The following is a 27,681-nucleotide window of genomic DNA, read 5'->3' on the forward strand; positions in this document are numbered from 1 at the left end:
AGAACTGTGGATTGTCTCCAGCTAAGAGAGGAGGTGGCTCGGTTACTGAAGAACGACTATCTCCGAGAATTGCTGAGTGAACGAGCCAAAAGTCACTACAAGGAAAGGGAGGCTCACTGAAGGGCCGAGTCAATAGAACCCCAGCATGTAATCAACATGATAGTTGGGGGCACCGATGCCCCTCGAGGGCCGGTGATGAAACGGGCCAAGGTTTCTATTATTCGCGAAAAGCGGAGCCGGGATTATTTACGTGAGGGTTCTATCTCTTTCAGCAACGAGGATGCAGAAGGTATCATTCAACCGCACAATGATGCGTTGGTAATTTCTATTCTTATCTTTAAAACTCAGATTAAACGTATTTTGATTGACCGAGGTAGCTCGGCCAACATCATCGGGTGGAGAGTGGTCGAACAGTTAGGGCTGCTCGATCAGATCGTACCGGTAGCCCGGGTACTCAGCGGGTTCAACATGGCGAGCGAAACCATGAAGGGGTACATATCGTTGCCGGTTAACATCAATGGTACTATCCAGCAAACGGTATTTTATGTGATCGAAGGGGACATGAAGTATAACGCATTACTGGGCAGACCCTGGGTACATAGCATGAGGGCCGTGCCATCGACATTGCATCAGTTGCTGAAATTCCCGACACCAGAGGGGATAATAACCATCCGAGGCGAACAGCCCACTGCAAGGGAGATGTTCGCAGTCGAGGAAACGACACCTCATCCCGAAAAATCGGATCAAAGGGAGAAGGACTCAACCGGGAAAACAGACACCGGACTGGCTAGCTAACGTGGTAGTGGTGCCCAAGAAAGGTAATAAATTTCGAATGTGTGTTGATTACAAGGATTTAAATAAAGCATGCCCGAAGGATTCATTCTCGTTGCCTCACATCGATAGAATGATCAATGCGACGGTCGGGCATGAGATGTTAAGTTTTCTCGATGCCTACTCCGGGTATAACCAGATTCGGATGCACCCGGAGGATCGAGAGAAAACATCCTTCATCACCCGATATGGGACTTACTGTTATAATGTCATGCCTTTTGGACTAAAAAATGCCGGTGCAACTTACTAACGCCTAGTTAATGAGATGTTCGAAGAACAAATAGGGAAAACAATAGAAGTTTATATTGACGACATGCTGGTCAAGTCCCTGGAAACAGAGGACCATTTAAAACATTTGCAGGAAACCTTCGACGTGCTCCGCAAGTATAACATGAAGCTCAACCCGAAAAAATGTGCCTTCAGGGTAAGGTCCGGCAAATTTCTGGGTTTCATGGTGTCAAACTGGGGGATCGAAATCAACCCGGACAAGATCAAAGCCATCGAGGATATCGAGGTGGTGAATAACGTCAAAGGAGTTCAGAGGTTCACCGGAAGGATAGCGGCGTTGAGTCGTTTCATATCGATGTCCTCGGACAAGATTCATCGTTTCTTCTCCTTACTAAGGAAGAAGAACGACTTTGTTTGGACACCGGAGTGCCAAAGAGATTTGCAAGAATTGGAGAGATACTTGTCTAGCTCCTCGCTGTTGCACACACCGAAGGCGGACGAGCCGCTTTTTCTCTACCTTGCTGTCTTCGCGGTGGCGGTAAGTGGCGTTCTGGTCCGAGAAGAATCAGGTACGCAGTTCCCTATCTATTATGTAAGTAGTACTTTGGGCGATGCGGAGACCCGTTATCCCCACTTGAAAAAACTGGCATTGGCACTGGTAAGTGCTTCTAGAAAGTTCATGTCATACTTTCAATGCCACCCAATATGTGTAGTAACTACTTACCCTCTGAAAAACATCATGCATAAACCGGAATTATCGGGTAGACTGACTAAGTGGGTCGTCGAAATTTGCGGATATGATATCGAGTACAAACCTCGAACGACCATCAAGTCCCAGATCTTGGCCGATTTTGTGGCAGATTTCACCCCGGCTATGGTCCTCGAGGTCGAGAAAGAACTTCTGCTGACCTCGGGGAAAGCCTCGGGTATTTGGTCGCTACATACGGACGGGGCCTCGAACCTCAAAAGTTCCGGGCTGGGGATCGTCCTTAGAACCTCGGCCGGGGATGCCCTTCGACAGTCCATTAGAACTGCTAAATTGACTAACAATGAAGCCGAGTATGAGGCTATGATTGCAGGTTTGCAACTGGCCCGAAGTATGGGGGCCGAAATAATCGAGGCAAAGTGCGATTCGCTCTTGGTCGTGAACTAGGTGAACAACGTCTTCGAGGTCAAGGACGAACGGATGCAGAGGTATCTTGAAAAAATTCAAGTGATACTACATCGGTTTAAAGAATGGGCCATGCAGCATATACCGAGGGAACAGAACGGCGAAGCCGATGTATTGGGAAATTTGGGATCCTCGGTGGAAGGGGAAGAAATCAACCCCGGGCCTACGGTGCACTTGTTGAACACGGCAATAGAAAACGGACATGCCGAAATAAACACAATGGGTTTGACTTGGGATTGGCGCAACAAGTACATCGACTACTTGCGTGATGGAAAGCTCCCGAATGACCCAAAAGAATCACGGTCATTAAGGACCAAAGCTGCGCGTTTCTACTTGGTAGACGGCCAATTGTATCGACGATCTTTCTTCGGCCCCCTGGCTAAGTGTTTGGGTCCCGGGGAGACGGAGTATGTGTTGAGAGAGGTGCACGAAGGAACCTGTGGCAACCACTCCGGTGCTGAAGCTCTGGTTCGAAAGATGATCAGGGCCGGTTATTACTGGAACCGGATGGATGAAGACTCGAAAAATTTTGTCCGAAAATGTAACGGGTGTCAGAGACATGCTCCGATGATTCACCAGCCCGGGGAGTTGCTGCATTCGGTGGTTTCACCTTGGCCTTTCAGGAAGTAGGGAATGGACGTTGTCGACCCATTACCATAGGCACCAGGTAAAACGCGTTTCATTTTGTTTATGACTGATTATTTCTCTAAGTGGGTTGAAGCGCGGGCCTTTGAAAAAATCAGAGAGAAGGAAGTCATTGACTTCATATGGGACCACATCATCTGTCGATTCGGTATCCCTACTGAGATAACCTATGATAACGGACCCTAGTTCGTGGGTGGCAAGGTCAATGATTTTCTCGAGGGATTGAAGATCACGAAAATTATGTCAACCCCGTATCATCCGTGTGCAAACGGATAAGCAGAATCCACGAACAAGACAATAATCCAAAATCTGAGGAAATGACTTGAAGCGTCAAAGCATCACTGGAGGGAAATATTACCGGAGGTGTTATGGGCATACAGAACCACATCAAAATCAAGTACGGGAGAAACTCCTTTCTCGTTGGTTTACGGGGCTGAAGCCCTTATTCCCGTGGAAGTTGGTGAACCCACTCTCCGGTTCAGCTATACTACCGAGGAGTCAAACGAGGAGGCCATGGCCGTAAGACTCGACCTCAAGGATGAACTTCGCGAAAACGCGTTAGTCCGTACTGCAGCCCAGAAACAGAGAATGGAAAGGTACTACAATCGAAGAGCCAATTTTCGGCATTTTAAAGTTGGGGACTTGGTGCTTCGAAAAGTTACCTTGAACACAAAAAATCCCAACGATGGAAAACTGGGTCCGAACTGGGAAGGTCCGTATAAGATAACCGGGATCACGGGCAAAGGATCGTATCAGTTGGAGTCCATGGACGGGCAACGGTTGCGCAACAATTGGAACGTGGCTCATCTGAAAAGATACTACTGTTAAGGTATGAACTCCCCATGTTTTCTATTTAACCTTTCTCTTTTTGCAGAAAAATCGAGAGCCGGATAAAGATAGAATTTAGGCCTGAAAACACGTGTTGCACTCTTTTCCTTAGTGCGGTTTTGTCCCAAAATGGGTTTTCCGACAAGGGTTTTAACGAGGAAACAAGTACAACGTGTTACTTAACGAAGACGAAGACAGACACCTAGAAACTCGGGGTTACACCCAACGAGTGGGGACTTAATAGCACTCACCCGATCTTGCAGCTCGGATAAGTGCTAGGGGACTATCACACCCACTCTGAAGTTTACCCTGGTTAGCTGAAACCGGAGGTCGCCCTCAATAAAATAAAACCGGACCTTCAATATTAGGTTCTGATGTAAGGACCAAACGATCAAAACGAATCGTGTCCACATAGCATTTCCTACGGCAAAACCAAGAACCGGATCTTCAGCATTAGGTTCCGATGTAAGGACCAAACAATCAGAATGAATCGTGTCCATTTAGAATTTGCTACGGCAAAAACGGAAGGGAAAAATTCATTCTCATGTACACAAACACTTGCAATGCAAATATTATCGAAAGTTTGGATAAACGATATCTCGGATGTCTTCCTGTCAGAACAGTTCACCCCGGTGATAATCGCCGTATTTCGGCACTATTTCATTCATACACCCTATACCGGGCACTACGGTCGAAATTCGACAAAGGCAACAAGGTCATAGCGAACCGAGCCAAAGTCATTAATCCCACGAATGGTGACTTTTACATAAAAATCTAGCTAAGGCTGAGATTCGGGTGTCCGAAAAATACCGGCCCTAAAAGATAAAAATAGCCGAAAAATTTCGGCCCTAAAAATGCCCGTCGTGATTTGGAGACGTCCGGATTCACAAAGCATAAAATAAGTCCCATGGGAAAAACCTCAATAAAATTCTCGGACAAGATGTGCCGGATGAAGTAAGAAGCCGATATTCAGGCATAGTCAGAAATAACGACTATTTAAACGAGCCGACAATTTAGGCGAAAGTCATAACAAACAGTCATTCAAAGAAAAGAATCAAGAAAAACACATGTTCTATTTATACAGATGATTTTACATCAGAGGCCCCTACAAAGGCAAAAAATAAAAGGCTAAGTACAGGTCTTAAATCTATCCGGAATGGCTGGAGCCGGAGTGTTCAGACACTGTCCGCTCGGAGTCATCAGATTCATCCCCGAGGGCACCCTTAGCATCTTCCTCGATTTTCCTAGCCTCGAGAATAAGGGCCGGAAGATCCGTAAAGCCGTGCTCGGCTTGCTTGAGGGTGATCCTCCGAGACTTCCATTTTTCGTACTCAGCAACAATGGTGGCATGAGCCTCGGCGACCTCCACGCTCTTCAGAGCTTCCTCCAAATCAGCCTCGGCCTGGGCTAATTTGCCGCCAGAACATCCCGAGCCTCTCCGAGGACATCTTGCATATGGATGGCCGACTCGAGCTCGGCCTTGAGGGCGTCATTAGCATCGGCCGTCTCCTTAAGCTCGGATTTCAAATCATCGCATATTTGGGCCCTCTGCTCCGCCTTCTCCTCGAACACCCTCATGTGCTCTTTGTACCGGGCACTCTCAGATTCGAGCAACCGGTTCCTCTTGGCCAAGCTCGCAGCATCAGACTTCACCGAATCCAGCTCCCCCCGGAGTTGAGAAAGGGTGGTTTCGAGCTCATCGAGCCTCGAGGAGAATTGAGGGTTATCTCGGCTAAGGCCGATCTTGTCCGCTTCGAGACTCCGATTGTATTCAACCATCTCGGCCAGCTCGCCCTTCAATCTATGGTTTTCAGCCTTTGTTGCATCGAGCTCAGGTCGGAGGTTGGAAAGAGCTATTGCTTGATTCAACTCATCCTCCTTCACCCGCAGAAGATGCAAATACTTCTCGGTCTTTCGGCCTTGAGCATCCAGCTGGCCCTTGAGGTAGTCCACCTCTTGCTGGGCACGGACGAAGGCCTCGTTGACGAGCGCCACACTCTACAAATGAAGCAAGTTAAAAACTTAAACAAGACAAGGCTAAAATTCTCAGTGAAATTATGCAAAGATGCCTAATAAACTTACCCGGTTGCCCGCATGAATACCCTCATTAATAAGGCACTGCCAATAGACCCCGTTCATCTTTCGCTTGTCCGAATCCAAGACAAAAGGCCTCAGCTAGCTTGCCACGCCCACCAGGAGAGAAAGAAAGCTGCAATCCTCGGGGAAGGTGACCGTAGTCGATCTTGTCCTCCTCGGCTCCACACTTGGGGCCGGGAAGATGCGCACCAAGCTGTCCCTGGCACCAGATTCGGTGGCCCGGACAACCGCCCTCGTGGCTGGAGGGATTTGGAGATGTCCGAAACTCGCGACCTCACCGGTCGCAGGAGGGGTGCTTGAGAACATGTCCTCAAACTCATCCGGCCTCGGAGCCGGAGTTGGGGAACTTGGAACAGCCTCAGCAGCTTCGGCAAAGACAGGGGGCTCCGTAGCTACAGCAGTCCCGTAATCGGGCTACGGGCCGGTGACTGTTGTAGCTTCGCTCTCGGGGGCCGGCTCGTTTCTTTGATCAGCTTCGGCGGCAGCCGCCCCCCCAGATCTACTTTCCCTTGGCAGGGGGGTTTCTTCGGAAGAAGCTTTACCTGAAATGTCAACGAAGTCAATCGACCTTAGAGGAGTCGGTTAAAGAACTTCTTCCGCACCTATGGGTAACGCCGGGACAAAAGGTCCTTCTCCGGCTGGATGAAGTGGTGAAGCGGTAATATCCTCCTTCGGAACGGGAGCCACGGAAGGGACCGCATTGATACTCCGGACGAGGAGCTCGGGCTCTGCTTCGTCTCGTAAAGTCTTAACGACGCTCCTCGCCCTTTTCTTTGTTTTCTGCCCTTTGTCCGAGGGCCTTTTTCTTTTGGTAGCAGCGGCAACAAGGATACGAGATGCACCTGCTGAATCAAACTCGAGCGCCGACGTTGTGGGTTCGGCTCCCATCTCTGGTCTGGGATCCACCGAGCCCTTGGGTAAACCTGAAAAGCGAAGACGTAATGAATACGGGTAGTAGAGGATGCAGTGAACACGGGTAGAAGCAAAGTGTTACCGTGGTTCTGGGCGACCCATCGGCCGCGTGACAAGTGGCCCTACGTCCTGTCGTCGTGGACATACTGGCTAAGGAGGGCAGCGACCCATTCGTTCTGATTCCGGACGACCAGAGGAATCCATCCATTGGCTAAATATAAATAAGAAGAGCGGTGAGAAAGCGAGATCGAAGTTTGACAAAACATACAAAAGCAATTACTTAGAGTTCAGGCTTACACTCGTTGTTCCACACTTCCGGAAAAGGCATGTAATTGTCCGGAATGATGTCCGAGGTCCTCCCCCGGACATACCGCTCCAACCAGCCCCTGTCTCTATCTTCGTCCATTTTCGAGAAAAATAGATTCCGGCTACGCTTTGCGAGTTTTATTACGCCACCCCGGAACAACCTCGGGGAATATAAGCGTATCAAGTAGGCCAGCGTGAGCTCCTTCCTGGTATTATTGGCCAACAATCGGAGGCATGCCACGACCCTCAAAACGATCGGACCAATCTGTGCCAAGGTCACGTCATAGGTCCGGCACATGTCCAAGATGACCGTATCGACCGGAGGGTCGAGCTTGAGAGTTAAAGGGTAGGTATACACGTATAAAAAACCTTCCCGGTGGTCAGTGACTGATTCACTTGGCCCGGGGGCAAAAACTTGAACAGATCGGGTGTCCCACCCGCAATCAGCCCAGACTAAGTCGAGTTTCTCCTCAGTAATGGACGAGGGATATCGCCTCACATCAAACCCCCTATCGGATACCGAAGAAGGTTTTTCGACCTCAAGATCTTTGTTGAAGTTAGGCTTGGCCGGTATAATATCCGAGACAGTGGGCTCGAAAGTGCTTTTTGCTTTAATTGGAGATGCAGGTTCGGTTCCTTGGGATGAAACCGAGGGAATATCATGGGAAGTGGTTTCAGACATTTGAAAATATGAAAAGAAGAAGTTGAGTGGATTCAGAAAGGAAGCTAAAAAAAAAGAGCAAGGGAACAGACGGTTCAAGAAATGACAGAGTAAGAAGCAACAACACTCAAGCAAGAGTAGCTAGTAAAGATGGTGGCAAAGTTGCTTCCTTTCACGTGGTATAAGCAATGAATCAGCAACAAGCTTGGTATGGAGGATAATTATATATGGTGAAGATGAATAAATGCAGTGAAGGGTGAAGATGAAGAGGGGTGAATCGTAAAAATGTTTGAATGAGGAGGTGAAGAGCCTTATATAGGCATGGGAATGGAACGGTTACCGATGCCGGCCAACCAGGGGGAGCCACGTGTACCATAATTAATGAGGAATGACCTGAAGCGACGTGCGTTACGGTGGTTGTCAGAGTTGACCATCCGGAATAAGACATGTGGCCGAAGAAAATGGGACGTGACGCAACTGTTCCCGCCAAAAATGAAAAGATAACAACGGGAAAATGGAGTCACCGGTTTCTTGATTCATCCACATCCCGTTACTCCGATAAATCTACGGTCCGGGAAGTGTGGGGACTATCTGTATACGGTAAAAACCGGATATGCGTTAAACCGGTGAGACCCGGAACCGAGGAAAGAACGGGACAAGAACGCGCATGAAGACTTTCGTTCTGAACCGGGGGAACGCTCGGACCGAGGCCGAGGAAGGGCATCATTTGGTCCGGTTTCCTTCATGGCCGAGTTGGTCGTTGCCGTTGGTCCATTTGGTCGTGGCCGTTAGTCCGTTTATTAGTGGCCGTTGGTCCGGTGGATCCGTTGCGCGATTGCCACGCGTCAATAACGTCCTGCCATGTTCAATTGCCAATCGTACGGGTGTCAGACCGTACGACCAACCTAACCCAACCTAATCCAAGTCAGAGGCTTTTCTTTATTTTTATTTTTCAGATTTCTCTTATTGTAAGGAGCCCATGAGGCAACACTATAAATAGGGGCCATTGCCCACTTTTAAGGGGTTGGCTCCTTAACATCAAGAACATTCTTTTGTACTAGAAATATATACAAATCTCTCTCATTATCGTGTGCAATCCGAATTCATTGCGTTCATCTCTATTACATTTCTTCAATCAAGTAACACACATATATTAGTAAACATACAAGTCCATAACAGACCACCAATTATTAGTTGCTTCTTCATAATACATTCATATATTTCTTCTCTCTATCAAAGGGATTCAAGGCATAACCACATATCCTGTACCTCACCCACAAATTTAATTGATTATCCATATTCGGGATAAACACACATAAATGCTATCTTATGTTAAAGACCACAAGTTTAAAAAATCTCTATTTATATCGTAAACTCAGCAACAATTCAAACATGTCACGTAAATTCAAATGGACAGAGTATGTCTTATGTTTGGGTTTTGTTTCGTTGTCCAAACGGCAGTTAGAGAAAGGACCTCAAAATCCTTTTGTGATGTCTCACTGACATAGGATATACCGATATAGTGTTTCCCTCTTTTTTAATGGCAGATTATATGTGTTCGGCATAAGCAAGTCGAACAAGAAGCATGTACAACTGCATACATTTTCTTGATTAATGTAAAATCAGGCAAATTGGTTTTGCTTGTGGCAACGATTAATTTGTGGTTGAAAGACACATTTTATATTTGAAAAATATTTATTTACTCTTAAGGAGATGCTTTTATTACTACAGAAATATCAGGATAAATGTCTTTCTTTCTTTATTAAATGCATGTTCAATTAAATATTACCGCATAAAATAAAGAGAAGGGCTATAAAAGTTTAGGGAACAAAATTTTCTAATTGCTTTGAGTTTGTATTGGGTGAAAAATGCAGCCAACTCGGTAGGACCGGGGGACTTTTCCAGCTGGCCTTTATTCCTACCAACTCGAGTCATGTCTGCAGACCTCAACCAGAGTGTCGCAGCTTGTATGCACGTTGGAGCTGCAGAGACGTTACATCACCCGTACTTTAGGGTTTGAAAAGTCGAACTTTGACTTATATAAGGATAGCTTAGGGGAGAAGGAAAGGGATCCATCTTGTTCATGCTCTTGTAACCCTACCCCTTTTCTCTCAAAAAGCAATATACACGAGTTTACTCATTACTTATTTAGCTTCTTAAATCATTGTCTTATATTGTTGTTCCTTATTGTGCTTTACCTGTACACACCATTGCTCCGAATCGGGCTCATAATAGGGTTCTCAGGATTGGATACGACCCACTTGTCTTCAAACCCTATAAAAACAAATCTCTAACAGATATTTTGATTAAATATGTTTTCACTGAAAATAGTTTGGCGCCGTTTATGGGGATAGACAATTGTGGTGTTGTCCTGATCCGTAGCAGAAAATCTTTAAAAACTTGCTTGGATTCAGAGTTGTCTTGTTAAAGAACGCCAGCTGACCATGCCTGAATCAGCTAGCAGCACATCAGATAGCAGTGTTCCAGTCGGAGTAAGAGGCCCGCAGGGCTCGCAACCAAGAGATCAACATAATCCTAATAGGGAGAATAACCTGGCGTTAGATGAATGAGAAGAGAGGGGGGAGATAACACCACCCCCGGAGGAGGTTCATGACAAGATTCCAACTGGGAGAACTATCCTAACCGGTAGGCGGAAAGTAGGGAAGTGCTTCCCATAGGACGCTATTTTAGAAAAAGGAAAAGGCGCCCTCACTCTAGGGTGGAGGGGATGTACAAAGCGGAGGACCCCCCATCGGAAGTGACCTTAGGGGCAGTTCTAGCATCGAACAAAGAGATGATGGAATGCATGAAGAAGCTTTTAAATTCTCTGATCGAGAAAATACTGGTCAGTCACCCTTCAAATAACCCGAGGTTATCGAGGCGCTTGGGACTCCCGGAGTAAACGCAGGATAGATGGAGTCGGAGCTAGTCGAGCAGAGCGCAAGCTTAGCAAGGATCACTAAACTAGAAAGGAGCTCCATGACCGAATAAGTCAAATACCTGGGGTGTAACACCTCGTATCTTAGAACTCATGTTAGACTCGTAATGTTAGAGTTTTAAAGAAAAATTTGAAAGTTTGTACGTATTACGAAAGTGGTTGACCAGCCTACTTCGGGCACCCGTAACGCCTTGATTAGTTGATAATTTGAGAAAACTTAAAACATAAAGGTTGTATCCCTTTGGAATATCTTTCCAACGGTATCTTATGGAGCTCAAACGGAGCCATGTGCTAAGAGTTATGTCTGTTTTACTATCACTGGTTGGAGCAGAATTTTCAGATTTTGGGTTACGTTTTTAGCCTTTTCCTACTCGAATTGGAACTCCTTATTTTATTATTGTATGAAGTAAAAATGTCCCTAACACCATTCTAAACCCTAAGAGACTATTCTTTTTCTCTCTACCTCCATCCCTAAAGAACCTAGACACTTCAATCTTGCAAGAAACTCATTCTTGCAATCAAGAAAAATAAAAAACCCTTCAAGAATTTGGTTTGGCAATCTAGTTTCCTAAGGTTTCCTCCAAGGTAAATATCTTAATCAAGAACCTTTGTATTCGACAAGATTTATCATTTATAAAGACTACAATAAATCCATCCATCCCGTTACCCTATAAAATCAAGAGTTGTAAAAAGTTGGAGAAAACTCTAGTATTTTTCTGTTGAGTTTCATTCCGACCAGCCATATTAATTTGGTGTTTTCTGATAAACTAACCGTTGGATCAAGACCAAATTTTAACTGCGTGTTCATAAAACAGAAGTCTAAAACATGAACGGTGAAGATTGGATTTGGAAGTCCGGAGCAGTACCCTTTGAGCCACGAACAATAGCTACGAAAATTAGTGAAAATCCTCTCAATGTTTCCAAATTCAAAGCTTTTGGAATTCTTCTTCAAAGATTCAGACTTTTTGGAGCGATTAAGGTATGTAGAGTTACTATCTACGTGAGGGAACATCATTGTTCTTCCCCACGCCTCATAATCCATAAATTATGATTTTCTACGAAAACTAGGGTTTTCCATACCGTGCTCATGGCAACCCTAGGTCCATGTCCATGATTATATTATGTATGAATTGCTATTATTCTATCATTGTGTTCTTAATAACTCCATATGATTATTGAGAATCAGTCCGTAATCCATGCAAACCCATATCTTGTATTCCGTGGGTTCTTGCATGCATGTTTTTAACTAAGAATGATTATTTTATGAATATCCTACGTGTCTACAAGTTTTCATGCAACTATATTATATATTTATTTTCATGCTATGATACAAGATACATACATGCTAAATACAAGTTATTTCATGAAACCATGTTTACAAGTTATTTCGTGAAATCATGATTACAAGTCAAGTACAAGTTAATTCACGAAAATCATGGGATTCTTAACCAATTATATCATGTTCATGTTTTTGGGAGTTGCACGAATTACCGAGAAGGCTCAGATAGCCTGAAACTACGTAGCCACCGTAGGACAAGGATCGCTCCGCCAAGTTAGGACGATACCTTAATTTCACACTGAATGGATCCATCAAGCACGTTACCACCTTATACCCTGGCAAGGTATGAGGGCTCTGCTGGTCCAGCGAGGTACTAGACTCCACGTATCCACGTGGTGATATCATGTTATCGGTTTATCAAAATGCTCTCCCTACTTATCATGTTTTACTTATGTTATATATATATGTACTCATGCTCATACTCATGTTTATGTCCAGGTTTTCAGTTTCAGTTCTTATCATGTTATTTCATGTCCCATGTTATTTCATTCAGTTGCTTTACATACCAGTACATTCAATGTGCTGACGTCCCCTTTTATTGCCCGGGGGCCTGCATTTCACGATGCAGGTACTGAGATATAGGACGACACATCTACTCAGTAGGACAGCATCGTATCAGCTTATTGGTGAGCCTCATCTCATTCGGAGTTTAGTCAACTTTTGTTTTATGGTTAGTTATGCATCTAAGGTATGCTGGGGGCCTTGTCCCAGTAAGTATGTTTTCCAGTCAGACTCATGATAGAGGTTTCATAGACTAGACAAGTCAGTTATGTTATGTCAGACATTCGGAGTCGTATAGCCATTTTGGCTCATTCATGTTATTTCCGTACTCATGTTTAAACAAGTATTTTTATTAAGTATTATGACTTACTATGTTTTATAAAGACTCATCATGCATTCACGTTATACTCCACTCATGTTATGCCTCATGATGATTCAGCAAGCCATGTGGTTCGCTCGGTCACATGCAGTAAGGCACCGAGTGTCGTGTTCCGCCCAGGTCATGGTTCAGGGCGTGACAAAACTTGGTATCAGAGCCTAGGTTCAAGTGTCTTAGGGAGTCTATGAAACCGTGTCCAGTGGAGTCACTTTTATATGTGTGTGCGCGCCACACATATAAATAGTTGACCACCAAGACATTTAAGATTGTCTCACTTCTTTCAACTCTAGATCGTGCAATAGAGCTATGTTCTCAGAAATCACTCAGACTCGTGTGTTGTTTCCCGTTCTACCGAATACGCCTCATCTCAATAGATGAGGAAGATGTAAATCTAATCATTATCAATGTGTTTCTTTCAGATAGAGTCATCATGAATTATTCTAACTCGTGCCATGAAGCTTAGAGCAGTAAGTAACATTCTTTTTCCGTCGAATTCTGAACGTATCAAATGTGTAAGCGGCAAGAAGGAAATTTGAGACCCAAGACTTTCCAAATAGTGCATGGTGTGTTTATCAGGTGTTAGTACCATTTGAAAGACAAATTTCGGTATGGTAGCACACGTAGGTTATATACCCTATAGAGTAAGTTTATTTGGACTCTTTGACCATAGAGCTATAGTATAAGGGTGATGGTTCATATTTAAGACCCCACGAGGTAGGATGTTATGAAGTTAACCGCAACAGACATAAATTGTCCACGGTAGTTTTGAGCAGGAAATAGCCTAAGAGCCAACTACCTGTAATACTAGAAAGTCTTGATTTTTTCAAGGATATATATATTTTTGCCATATGATCTATGCACATTACTAGGAAGGGACTGATACGATAAGAAAACCATGAGCAGACGATATTGAATTTTTTTTTTAGTATTAGTTTTAAATTATTTCAGCTTATTCAGATCAAACCTAGAGAGTATGACGTGAGTAAGTTACTACAAGAAGCAGGTATTACTATGAGATGAGAGATGTGATAATTCCCTCTTAGGTTATGTGATTAAGTATTTATCCCTGATGTGTATGGTATGATATAATTTTGAAAGTGTATAGGGAGTTTGGGGTTAGTTGCTCCAATTCCTTGTTTGAGACGGATGAAATTTCCCTAAGTGTGATACATGTCTATAGTTCAGAAAAGATAGTATACAACCCCAGAATAGAGTCAGATAAGGAGGAAAAGTTAGAAATAACCTTATGCTTCACTTTAGTACTCAGAGAAGAATTGGAGAATATGATACTAGCAAGTGGTAACAGAAGCTTAGTAAGTAAGTTTGAGTAGATACAGTGAATTAGAAATTTTCAGCAGAGTTAGTAGAAGTATGATTTGAGTTACTTAGTCAAGTTAATACTAGTGAGTGGGCAACCGTCTAAATACATCGAAGGCGCGTTAGAACCCAAAGGGTTTAAGTTAAATTCGAGGTATAGACATGGGTGAAAGAAGAAAACCATCTAAGCAGTAAGGGAGCAAGCTACAGAAGAAGAGCCTTTAAGAATTATCAGAAAAGAGTTTTCCCCAAGACTGACAAAGTTAGGTTATGCCAGTTATGTACATTAGAAACCCATTCAATTAAATAATATAATTTTCCCACTAAGTAAGACTTGCTTGAAGTAAGCTAAATAAATGAGTCGTTAGTATTTTAGAGGAAATTAGCAGAACCACTAGATGACCACTTATCGCTAACTTAAGGGATCCACAAGCTTTAGACGTCTACTTTTGAACTAAGGGGGAGATAATATGATAAGGTGTCGATATGGATGTTGTGTTTCGTAAGTTGATAGGCATCAGAGGATAATGTCAGAAGATCACAGTTTCATGTTGCCAAGATAAGGTGCGTAGAAGACGATTTTTGTTATGGTCGTTGAGATCAAGTACGAGGTACTTATGTTATGAGATAAAGTTCTAGATCGAATAGCGAGTTTTAAGGGTGTAACGTTTCCAATTCCAGAATAATTCATGCACTATGTAGTACCAATGCCCAAACGTACTCTACACATGCCTAGCATATCTATCTTATGCCCTTGTTAAAGCTTTACACTCCATGTTTAAGATACAAGAATTAAGACTCCATACGATAGTAAGCTATGCAAGGGAATGTTCTTTCATGTTTCTCACATCAGGTTATACTCATGTCCAAGGTTAAAGAGTGCATTCATGTCTCACGTATCTATCGTGCTTTTATACCCATGACCACGTTCTAGCTTCTAAGTGTTTTTTGAATATGATGTTGATTTTGATAATGATTGAGGAGAAGGTACCACAATAGTTTAAAGACTAAGAATCCTATGGAATGCCCACCTGGTCCCTGAACAAGGGAAAAATGCCTTAGGTAAATGATTTATTTCAACTCCAAAGATATGTTACCTACGTTCTCACGTACTCATGCCCATGACCGACTTCTTTGAGCATCCACATATAGAAATAGAATAACAGTGGGGTTGGTAGGTAATGATAAGAGTAAGTCAAGATGGATGTCCTACCCACGATTCTACGTAACTCATGCTTATGTTCCTCTGGCTACTGTTTTAAAGCAGCTCGTAGCTTGGCACAAAGGATGCCATTTTCTTTTCCGAAGTACCTATGCCTTGTTTAAGTTCAAGGTAACTTTCTACTTATGCCTTAGGTGCTTGACGAACGAAGCATTCATGCCTATGATCCTTTCCTTCATGAGTCTTATTTTATAATGAGGGTGTCGACTTACAGTAATAAGAGTAAACTATATTTAACCATGTCCCATTCTGTAAGTATAGCTAAGTTCCAAAAGTGATATCTTATCCATCCGTATGTCTCTAAGTACTCAAGAGTGAAGCCTACAACTTATACTCCATTTAAGTCACACTTATGTCTTATTCACACTTCAATATTCATGACCTAATGTCCAAAGGTCAGGGTATGTAGCTTTGAAGTACTTATGTAAACGTCGTGTCTCTCATGCCCCATGCCATGCTACTCATGTATTCATGTCTTATGCCATATTAGTCCCATTTCCATGTATACATGTTCCGTGTTATGTTCTTCAGTCTGATGTACCCATGCCACGTCTATCTTCGAAGATAAAGTGTCTGATTCGTATGAATGATCCCTTTCTCTCACTCTTAATGATCCACTTACAATAATAAGCAAGGTAAGCCAAGATATTCATATCTATCTTTTAGAGCGAACAAAGTAAGGTTCGAAGTAAGGTATGTTCCAACTTCATAGTGAGATCCCTTCAGGTATTCTATGGTACTTATTATCTCAAAAATATTCTACTCAGATTTGATGTATCATGTCATGCCCACGCTAGAGCTTTATGAATACCTATGTTAGAATCATATTCCTAGTATATGACTCAACTCTATCTCATTCGCACGGAGTTGCACTTACATTCAGAGCCTATGTTGTACTCTTATCTCGTATGTCTATCGTGGTAACACATGATCATCTATGATCAAGTCTCTAAGTGTTCAGATCCTACCTGCGCTCAGTATTCAACCCTCATGTTGTAACAATCATGTTTTCGACATTCAGATCTCATGTTGATGTCCATGTTTACACGTGTTTGTATCTTATAAAAGTTTAGCACTCATGTTTACATGCCAGCCAGTCTTCATGTATTTATGTCCCATGTCATGCTCCTCACATCCAGGTAATCATGTCATGTTCGTGCCTATTTTCCAGTACTCATGTCATTCATGCCTACAAATTCTCTTCCAAACCCCAATCATGTAATCATTCAGCCAATAATCATATGTTCAGGCCAGCTCAGTATTCATGTTAGCCACACTTAAGATTCAGTAATTAAGATTATGCCGCATCATACGTATTAAGATACCCTGTGAGGTTTATGTTGATACTTTAGTTAGCTGACAGGTGTTTGAGAAATGTCATGAGAGTCCGAATTACGAAGGAAGTCCTGCCATAATTTTCGTAAATTCTAAAGTTAGTAACTCTTAATCATTATTATGAATCGAGGACAATGGTTTCATGATTCTAGTTCATGTAGGTGCTACTCAGTTTCATGTTCCTAGGTACATGTTTATATGTAATCGCGTATTCAGTTCTCATGATCCATGACCATGTTTTCATGTAATAATGTCAAGCTCTTATGTTTCATGTCATTTTCATCACGTTCATGTATTCATGCCATGCCCAGTCCCATACCTAACCGAAACCCATCATTCGAGGACGAATAATCCTAAGGGGGAGATATTGTAACACCTCGTATCTTATAACTCATGTTAGACTCGTAACGTTAGAGTTTTAAAGAAAAATTTGAAAGTTTGTACGCATTACGAAAGTGGTTGACCAGCCTACTTCGGGCACCCGTAACACCTTGATTAGTTGATAATTTGAGAAAACTTAAAACATAAAAGTTGTAGCCCTTTGGAATATCTTTCCAACGGTATCTTATGGAGCTCAAACGGAGCCATGTGCTAAGATTTATGTCTGTTTTACTATCACTGGTTGGAGCAGAATTTATTTATTTATTTACTCTTAAGGAGTTGGTTTTATTACTACAGTATTGTCAGGGTAAAAGTGTTGCTTTCTTTATTAAATTCATTTCCAATTAAATATTACCACATAAAATTAAGAGAAGGGGTTATATAAGTTGAGATTAGGGAACAAAATTTCTAATTGCTTTGAGTTATCACGTAGAGGGAAAAATGCCATTAAAGTGGTGGGGAATTCAATATAATGTAGCATGCAGTACAATTTAGTTATGTTCTTGTCCTACCATATGACTTCTTTGAAAGAAAGGACCTTAAATTTCCCTCTTGTCACACCGACAAAGGATACACTCACTCTCTCACACAAATACGCACTGTGTTTTATATCTTTATAATTAATGGCAAATTATTTGTGTTAAACATATAGCGAATCGAACAAGAAGCAAAGTTGCATACATAAGTCTTGATGTACATCATCCGATGTAATTAATTACCATTGCAAAATTTGTTTTACTTGTACATATATGATTAACTTGTAGTTGAAACTTGAAAGAGTACTCTGGCTTCTTGTCAGGGGTAGAGCTACATATAGTGAAGAGTGGTTCATCAGAAAATTATATGATAAAGAGATCAAAAATTACTTTTTATATATAAATATTAAATCTTAAATACTCATAACGAAATTCTTGAATTCATCACAGCTTCTTGTTATAACACTGGACATTCTAGAATAAAAGTAAAGAGAGGAGGACAGTTTATTGCTTGTGGTCTCTAGCTTCTAGAGTTGTGACCCTTTGGGTTCTTAAAGGCCACAACAGAATTTGCTTACATTAATTTGGATCTACTTGTATTCCTCTTCATGACTACAATGAAAATATTAAATACGTGGGGCATGGAGCATGTCTTTTCTTTCACTTCAATTGGATTTAGAAATTATGGACGATGGCATTGTGGTACTGGTTAACGACAAAAAATTAAAGAGATTATTAGCTAAAGCAAGTAGGTAGGGACCCTGCAGAGTGTATCAGCAAAAGCCAGTGAAATCTTGAGTTGTTTAGTAGCGTTTTAGTTTGCAAAAACTTAGTTTGAATTTACATAAAAATTGTTGGTCTGAGCTATTTTTACAGTATTTAAAAAAAAAAAAAATTAAGACTCAATATATTTGGAGTTTTAAAAAACTACATTTGGAAACCTTTAAGAAACTTTTCTTGGACAAATATTTCTCATTCATTTCACTTTGTTATTCATAGTCTATAAAAAAATGAAGACTTTCGAAATTTATGATATTAATAATCATCTCATAATATTTGTGTGGTTATAAAACTTTCTGACTTGTAGACTTGTAGATATACACAAGTCATAGCATTTGTATCTCATTAAGAAATATAAGAATGTGTTATTATTTTTAGAACAGAATAAGGTCAAACAACAAATAATTTCTTTTAATAAACTTAAAGGTAAGTTTGCAAACTCAAAAACAGACGTCGACAATGAGTGGACCATCCAGTTTTCAGTACAAAAACTTGAAGATTCGGTAACATATTATAACAAGCTCAGTGGTCGATGATTTGTCAACCTAGTTTGGCCTAACATTTTTTTTTCTTTGGGTTGGCCTAACATAGATGCCTATGCCTAGAAGAAAAATGAGACGGTGGAACAAATATTCAACAAAATCTACGTAAAGCAACTAGGGACCAGGCAGAGGGTAATGTGAGGGTAATGACAATTAATGTGAAATTTTGACCATACATACAGTTTCCAATACAAACATTTGAAGTTTCCGGAACAAATTTTAACAAGTCCATTTGTCCACTGATCAATTATGAGGTGATTAATTAATCTAGTCTGCTCTATCTATAAATGCCATTGACGGAGACAGTGGAAGTTCAACCAGTTGAAAACAAATTCAAAACAATAAATAAATTAGAAGATGATGGCGAAGGATATCAAACTTGAAAGTCTTGACAAAAGTCTTCTTTTATGTCCACCGTATACAAATCTTTCATTTTTTTTTTCTTAGTGCACGCAATTTGTTTTTTCTTAACTTTCCAGGCCGAAAAAAGAAATGAGAAAACTAAGTCTTATAGCAGTACTTTTTGTGTTTCATTTGATATGACACTCCTTTTCTTTTAGTTTCTTTCTTAGTGAATACTAACACTACAATATTAAGGTTTTTTGGGGCGACGAGTTGTGACAACCCGTTTAGTGGGCACCTTTAGAGCGCCACAAATTGTGAGTTTTCTGTAACTCAAAATTATCACCACAAAAAGTGATTGTTTTAGTGGCAACTGCACTTAGGTCGCCGCTTCAAATGATACAACCTAGCAACGAAAGGGGTAGCTTTTGGTGGCTGGCTTTTTAGTGGTTTTCACTATTAAACACTTCAAGAGAATATGCAATTAGCTACAATTTTTTTTTTTTTTTAAATTAGCTACAAATTTTAGCGATACTAAGTCTCAGCTACTATGCTACATTAAATACGAGTTTAAGTAGGAAATTCCGATCTCCTGGCCAATGTTTTCCATCTGAAAATTGAGTCACACAGGAATCGCTCTAGCTAAAATGTTGCGTTGGCAATTCCAAGCCAAATCTCATGCTAATTTTGAGCGGACATACAAATTTGGTAGTAAATCTCTACTCCCTTCCTCCTTAATTGTGTGACACTTTTCTTTACCAAAAGTCAATTTGAATAATTTTTTAATTTAAATTGGATTAGACTATCAACTCAATATTTTAAAAATAAAATTTAGATATTAAAAAACTATACAAAAAGTACTATAAGTTGCAATTATTCTCATTTCAATTTAATAAAATATACATTTTAAATTATCAATCAAAGTTTCAATTGTTTGAATCTCGAATAAGTATCAGATACTTAGTATAGCCAACGACCCGTGATCGCCACTAAAGGTCATCTGTGGTGACTTTGTTCTGGTGACTTGTATTGCCACAAAAGGCCCTTTACTTGTAGTGTAAGAAATGACATCTGTTGGTGATAATACAATGAAATTACAATTGAAAAAATAAAATGAAGAAATAAAAATATCTTCGGTTGAGGCGCGGATATCTTGCTCTCTTTAAGGAGATTCAAACCCACTGCAGCAAATCTACCGGTCCAGCGGTAATCTTTCTGACTTGTCCCGATACAACAACCCGATCACGTCGTATAACTCAAGAAACTCTGGACAAGATGTTGAGTCCAAAGCTCCACCAAAAAGAAGAACACCTTTCTTCAACTAATAAACTCTCTTTTATTTTCCTCACTTTTCAAGAACTCTCCAAAATATATATATTTTTCTCTACACCCCACAAGTTAAGGACGAATAATTATTTATAGGTAGGAAAATCATCCTTGAATTGAATAGGAAATGAATGAGATAGTAAAGTAGGTAGATAATTACAACACTAAAGAGGATGAATATGGGTGAGTAATGAGATAGTGGAAGAATAAAAAGTAAAGGCCAATTAAGGCTCCAAAACGTGAGAGAACATGAAACCTTTCTCTGCCTCTTTATGGCCACTGGCCACAACGGAAAATGAATGCAGCAATAGAATGTTGCATTTGATCAATGAACTTTCATACAATATATTTTAATATAAAAATGCTCTAAAACGCCATCAACATCTTATATTTAAGAATTTTTTAACTGTAAAACTTTTATTTAACCTTAATAACATACTTTTACAGAAAAAAAAATCATATCATGTTCAAAGTTACAAGTTTGAATATTATGTTTGCTATAAAAGAAATTCCATTTTTCTTAAACAGTGAAACGCCGTCTTATCAAAGGAAATGAAGAGAACACTAAACTAAGATAGATTGGTTATGTAAGGGCTCTGAGTACCATATAAAAGTTTCATCCATTAGCATCAATGGGAAAAATGTGCCACTTAATAAAACATTACTCTCATTGAAAAAACAAGCTGGCAGGAGTATTAGCATTTAGCACGGGTGCACCTTATACTATATTGGCCACTTCTATTTACAATGTGCCCTGACAAAAGCTTTTGTCAATGAGATGCCAAAAAAAGTTAGATCTGTGACTCCAGTTGAACCCTTTACAACTTGCTTCAACTCGAGAGATATTGGTATATCGCGACTTGGCTATAATGCTCCTGAAATTAACATCGGTCTCCATAAGAAAAATGTGCATTGGAGAGTTACTGGAGCGAACTCATCGGTAAAAGTTAACGAGGATGTCGTGTGTTTAGCCTTTGTTGAACGACACACTCGAGATTGGGGACAAGCAATTGTTATTGGATCTTATCAAGTGCAGGACAACCTTGTGGAATTTGATCTTTCGAGAACTAGAATAGGTTTCAGTAACTCGCTCTTTTTCCGTCAGACAGAACTATACGTAGCACAGCTCGATCGATAACTGCTTCTGATTGATGAAATTGTGCAACAATATGAACTAGGATGTAGAATTCACTAAATTGCTGAAATTAGACTTGGTCTTTGTTGCTTGCTTTACCGGAAAATATTGTTTTCTTTGTAATTTCGTTTTCCAACTAATCATGAAGTCTGAAATTTGTAATAACAATATCTGATGTTAATTCAGATTTTTTGTTTTACTCTGCTTGTAGGCCTCTATTTAACCGCTTACAATTCTGGATTAATAAAACGGGCAGCTGATAGCTAAGCTTGAACTCTTCATTTTAATGGCTATATATGTCAAAAAGTCCACACCAAAATGTAGTATCAAAGGGATGTAATACTTTGCAAGTCTAACATTCACTAGGGACATTGTAATTATTTTACATGACCAGATACAACACTTATTTTCTGCACTAAGGCATCAATCCGTAGAAAGTGGAACATGATTTGCCTTCAATACAACAAAGAAACTACTCTTATTTTTCTGGATTTGAGATATATGGCCACAAAAAAAAACATATTTTGGAAGTCATTTAGTTGTCTGCTCATTTCTTTACAAAGGTAACACCCTTCTGAATACTTGTTGCTAGCTCCGTCTTTGCCTTCTCAAGCCCAGTCCTACAAAATGATATATTGAGAAAAATATGCCAAGTATTTTCAAAGAATAACATCACAATGAACATGGTAGTGATATCAAGGGGTAAATTGATCAGAACACTGACCTCTCGTATTCATTTAGGGGACCAAGGGGGTATATTTCTTCAACTCCGTTACGCCCAAGCCGTACTCTTGATGCAAAAAATGGAAGCTCAGTCACCTACAAAGTGCGATGTAACTGTCATGAACATCCAAGTTTTCTATATTCCAGAATAAAGTGCGATGTAACAAATACAAGCAGCAGAGGAACTTTAGCATGACAAAGTTTTAAAATATGCCTGGGAAGACACAAATGCACATTCAACAATGCCAGCATCTCCTCTCAATCCATGCAAACATGCATCAGCAAATTTAACCGCAGCATATGCCTGAAAAGATAGGACAGACTTGTCATTCTGTATCTCTGTGGATGATATGATCTCTCAACTGCAATACAAGAGAAAATTGAAATAAAAGAGTACAAAAATACTCTAACCATAGAGAGGGTTGCCGAACCGGCACCAGCTTTTGCCTGCAAAAAAGAGCACCATGTCCATTCAACAACAGATGCTATGACAGCCAAAAAACTCATTTAAAAAATCTTCAATTTTATCTTTTACCTCGACAACCTCAGTTCCACCATTTTGTATACGAGATGTTAAATATTCAGTCTCCGCTGGGGTAAAAGAGCAAGGAGGCTTAACCTGAATTCCATTACACAAGTGAAAAAGATATTCTAGGTCAAATAAGATCCCGTGAACAAGCTACACTCGGTTTGAACTAAGTTCACCAAACCTGGGAAAGAAGAGGTAGAATTGTAACACCAGCATGGCCCCCGACAACTGGAACATCCACTTCCCTAGGATCAAGCCCCAAAACTTCAGCCTTCATGACACGAAGGAGATTAGATCAGGCAGAAGCTCGACACTAAATGCCAACGCACAACTCAAAGAACTTCAGTTGGCACACACAAAATCATCCATGTCATTTTTAATGGTCTTGAATATATGCCAACATAATATTCAGCAAAATTCAGGTTTATATCTTTCAAATTAAACCAGGACTAGATGCCTGATAGCTGGTCTCACTTCCACAAACTAATCAGGAGTATATGATATTCACCTCCGGGTCCTTGTAATCCGTTTATACGTGTACATAAGGTCAATAATGCAACAGGTCTGTGACGCATAAAAAGTAACCGTACCAATGGTACATGCTATTAAAATGAACTAGGTTCAAATAGTTGAACTACAGACTGTAACACAATACCACTCCACCAAAACTATAGGTTGATCTAACATAGATATAGAGAGTAGAGATGAAATTAAAATGTATTTTCAGGAAAAATTAGTATACAGTAGATGTGAAGTTGACTTTTCGCATTTATAAGGATAAAAGGGCTGCCCATTAACACCTGAGCTAGTATGATATTCAAGAGAAAATGAATAGTGGATGAATTTTTCAATCAATCTTTACCCCAAATAGGGAGTCAAGAAAAACACTTGTTTATAGGCTTCTAACCTTTTAAGGATTCAGTAGCTGTTCTTTCCAAAGGTAAGTGGAAGTAGGGGAAATCACAAAATAATCAGTTCAGAAAGTTATGCATACCACAAACGTATTGGCTCTGACGATATCAAGCATAGTGACACCCAAAAGTCTCCTGGGATCAAAGGTGCCAGCCATCTTAAAAACCTCTGCAGCAATTGGTACTGTAGAGTTTACAGGATTACTGATTATGTTGACAGTGGCCTTAGGACAGCACTTGGCAATTCCTTCACATAAAGTCTTCACAATTCCTGCATTTATGTTGAAAAGATCATCTCTTGTCATGCCTGGTTTTCTAGGAACACCAGCAGGGATTATTACAAGGTCCATGCCAGTGAGCGCATCTTCCAATTGTTTAGGCCCTAGAAAACCACGAACCTGGAATTCGAGAAACTCAAGTTAATTACTAGAAGACATATAAGAATTACACTGATCATAGCTAAAAAGAACACAACATTATAGTTTGGGCTATATCTCAGAACTAAGCAAGCATCAATTTGCAATGCAGAGGACTGTCGTAAAAGGCAAAGTTGGGTCTCGCCTCGGTTTGAAGTAGGATCAATTTAAACATTCAGATGTTGTGAAATGTAATCAAGTTCCTGTTTGTTGTGCTATTTTCCTTCTTCTTCTAACATCTCAACAGATTATTCAATTTTTGAGTATATATTCAACAATGAATTTATGAGTCCTACATAGAAGAACTTTTAATAAATTTCATATTAATCCTCCTCATACGACTTTGAAAGGACAGTTCTCGTAGATGCACTAGGCTGGCTTAAAACCAAGCCCTCTACCCAAAATTAGTGGGGGTCAGCTTTATGAACATCTTGTTCTTTCCGCTTTATTCAGGTAAATTGCATTCCAATATTATACAGTTTGCCTTTCAAGGAAGAGGGGGCTCTCTAAACTAAAAATTCAAAACTATTTTCCTACAGCGACATAAACTCTTTGAACCAACTACTACGCTTCAGTCCTGAACAAGTTGGGATAGGCTATATTAATCCCCACTGACCATGTTCCCCATTTAAATTCATCTCAAGCCAGAAGAAAAAGTTTCTCACAAGGCAAGTGTTAGCCAGAAAAAGAAAATCTCATAGTCATAGACAATGGATCTAATATAAGTGTAAGCCTTACCATTAACCTATATCCCAGCTAGTCTTTATTTCTTATATGTATCATTTAGCTTGATCTGTTCCTTTCATAAAGACGTGCAATTTGTTTCAAAATATTGATCGTCTTTTGAGATAATTTCTTCCATATGACTTTCGGCCAACCTCTTATCTTTTTACCAACTCAATACTAATATTGTCAACACCTACAAACCGATACATCTAGAAATCTATGTATAACCTGCTAAACATCATAAGGGACCATCTATCATTTTGTCATCTACGTGCACTAAATTCCACTTTATGTTGGATGTGATCATCTCAAATCTTGTCCAACCTTGTATAGTCATACATCCATCTTAATAGTTGCATTTCTGTGAATTCATCTTGAGGATATACTGGGCCTTAGACACCACATATTCCACTCTCAACACATTGTTGGTCTCACAACTACTCTATAAAACTTACCTTTTACTTAATTTTTATAGGTATCTTCCTATCACATTACTCTCCTATAGCAATCTTCATTTCATTCATGGCCTATTTATATGTTATACATTCATCTACATTGTCATTCTTTGAAATATTGAACCTAAATATTTGAATTGTCTGAATTTAGGCAGCACAATCTCGTCTAACCTCACTTCATTCTTTTTGTTTCTCCAATTTCGTTGAACTACTCCATTCCCTTCAACTTGCATTATATTTAAACAGCTTCACGTGTCTCTCATAATGGATAGGCTTTTTTCTGAGCAAAACATGTATTAATGTCAGTAAAGTATTTACTGAATTTTTGTCATCAATTTTGCTGTCCTCTCTCTTGACAACTCTGTTTTTCTTTACTGCTCCAATTTTGCAGTTCTATGGTTCCATTCAAAGTAAAGCTCACATTTTTTGAAAATAAAATAATAGTAGTAATACCATATAGAAGAATTAACCTAAATAGCCGCCCACACAACGGCTTAAACTAAAAATAGCCAGCGCATGTATAATGTATGTATAATCCATTATATAGTTAGTGTATGTATAGTCAGTGTATATCGGCTAGAAAAAGTAAAGATTGAATCCGGTCAGCTATGTGTAAAGATCCCATTATATATACTATATGCTTAAAACATGCAGTAATTCCTTACAAGAAAAGGCAAAGTAGGGAGAGAAATTACCACAGCAGCAGTGTCCATGTGGCTAATATCAGCAGTAACACCAGGAGTATTAGCAACATCATAAAGATGCAAAACCGAAACCAGTGGATTCATCTTCATAAGCATAGCAAGTGGCTGACCAATACCTCCTGCAGCACCCAAAATCGCCACATTGAATCCCGGAGAACCTCCTTTCGCCCTGCAATTAGCTCGGCTCAAACTCACACCTCCCTCCATCTTGAGCCCCAAATGATAAATTTAGTATATGTATGATCAATTGCAGTCTAAATATCCAGAGCTTAATTCACATTGTAAAAAGATTAAAAAGGAGTATTAAATAAATGAAGAAAAGGGGGCCACAAGTACAACAAAGTGGTACTCCCTCCGTCTCAAATTATCAATCGTGATTTCCAAATAATAATTGTCTCAAATTAGTATTTGTTTTCAGAAGTTCAAAGCAAAATTAATGATTTTTGCTTATTTCACCCTTGGTAGTTACTTCCTCCGGATGGCCCTCATTTTTTGGGTTCAAAAAGAGTGTCCACTTACCAATCAAGAAACAATTAACCTTATTAGTTGCCCTTATTAAGTGTGAAGTGATCAAATCTCAACACGTATTTAATTCGTTATAGTTTAGTCAAATTAACTATATTTTTGACTCTTTTTGAACCGGAGGGAGTATTGTTCTTGAAGACTACAAGCGCCTCAATTATGAGGCGATGTTGTTCAAATGTGACGTTATTATTGTTCAAATACCAATAAAGGGGTAAAATAGATAAAAACCCCTTTGTAATTAATGTTTTTAAGGGGCGTGTAAAAGAGAATCACAACATGAAACGGAGGGAGCATCGCAAGTACTAATTGATCAAATTATTAAAGATTTTAGTAATATCGTACCTGGTAAGAAGAAGGAGAAGGGTTAAGGTGGGCTGAGATTGTGGCGATTCGTTCTGCACTGCGCGCCATATTCTCCCAACTTAAAATTGGATTTGGTTTGACAATTTGTGTGTGTGAAATTATAAAGACAAAGACAAATAGTAGAGATGATGAACAGCAGAGGTGAAATGATTTATTTATAATAAGTAGAGCGATCGAGAAGAAGAAAATGGAAGAGATCGAATGATGACGACATCGTTTATTGGTATGTGTGAAATTGGATTTATATTTTTTTCAAGCCCAAGGACTACAAGACTTATCCTTCGACATTTTTTTGCGCAGATTGCCCTTCTTTTGGGTGGTCTTTAAATTTTGCCCCTCATATTTGTGGTCTTTAAATTATGCCCCTCATATTGCTGGTCTTTAATTTTTGCCCTTCACATTGCAACACTGAACATTCACGCAGAAATCATGAGGTTCTGAGTTCGAATCTCCGCTCAAGCATAAATTAAAAAAAAAAACTGCAATGCAAGGTTTGAATCGCGTATATGCCGGACCCGGCATAAACTTATGAAGGAATTACCAAAGTTATGCCGGACCCGACATACTCATGCCTTATGGGCAGACTTGGCATAAGTATGTCGGGTCCGACATAACTTTGGTAATTCCTTCATAAGTT

General features: G+C 40.2%; 1 protein-coding gene and 1 pseudogene across 1 annotated transcript; one reads left to right on the plus strand and one right to left on the minus strand.

The window, feature by feature from the left end:
* Positions 1 to 468: 468 nt before the first annotated feature.
* Positions 469 to 21,695, plus strand: LOC132624297 (probable aspartic proteinase GIP2; annotated as a pseudogene).
* Positions 21,696 to 22,013: 318 nt separating this feature from the next.
* Positions 22,014 to 27,269, minus strand: LOC132622250 (malate dehydrogenase, glyoxysomal-like). Its single transcript, XM_060336826.1, has 9 exons — positions 27,024 to 27,269; positions 26,148 to 26,363; positions 23,939 to 24,253; positions 23,126 to 23,215; positions 22,951 to 23,034; positions 22,827 to 22,862; positions 22,630 to 22,719; positions 22,417 to 22,511; positions 22,014 to 22,312 (listed from the first exon to the last, which is right to left on the minus strand). The coding sequence occupies exons 1-9, from the start codon at positions 27,090 to 27,092 to the stop codon at positions 22,240 to 22,242; spliced, it is 1,068 nt and encodes a 355-aa protein (XP_060192809.1). The 5' UTR covers positions 27,093 to 27,269; the 3' UTR covers positions 22,014 to 22,239.
* Between the last annotated feature and the right edge of the window lie 412 nt (positions 27,270 to 27,681).

The sequence above is a fragment of the Lycium barbarum genome, chromosome 12 (assembly GCF_019175385.1).
Source record: "Lycium barbarum isolate Lr01 chromosome 12, ASM1917538v2, whole genome shotgun sequence".
NCBI lineage: Eukaryota > Viridiplantae > Streptophyta > Magnoliopsida > Solanales > Solanaceae > Lycium > Lycium barbarum.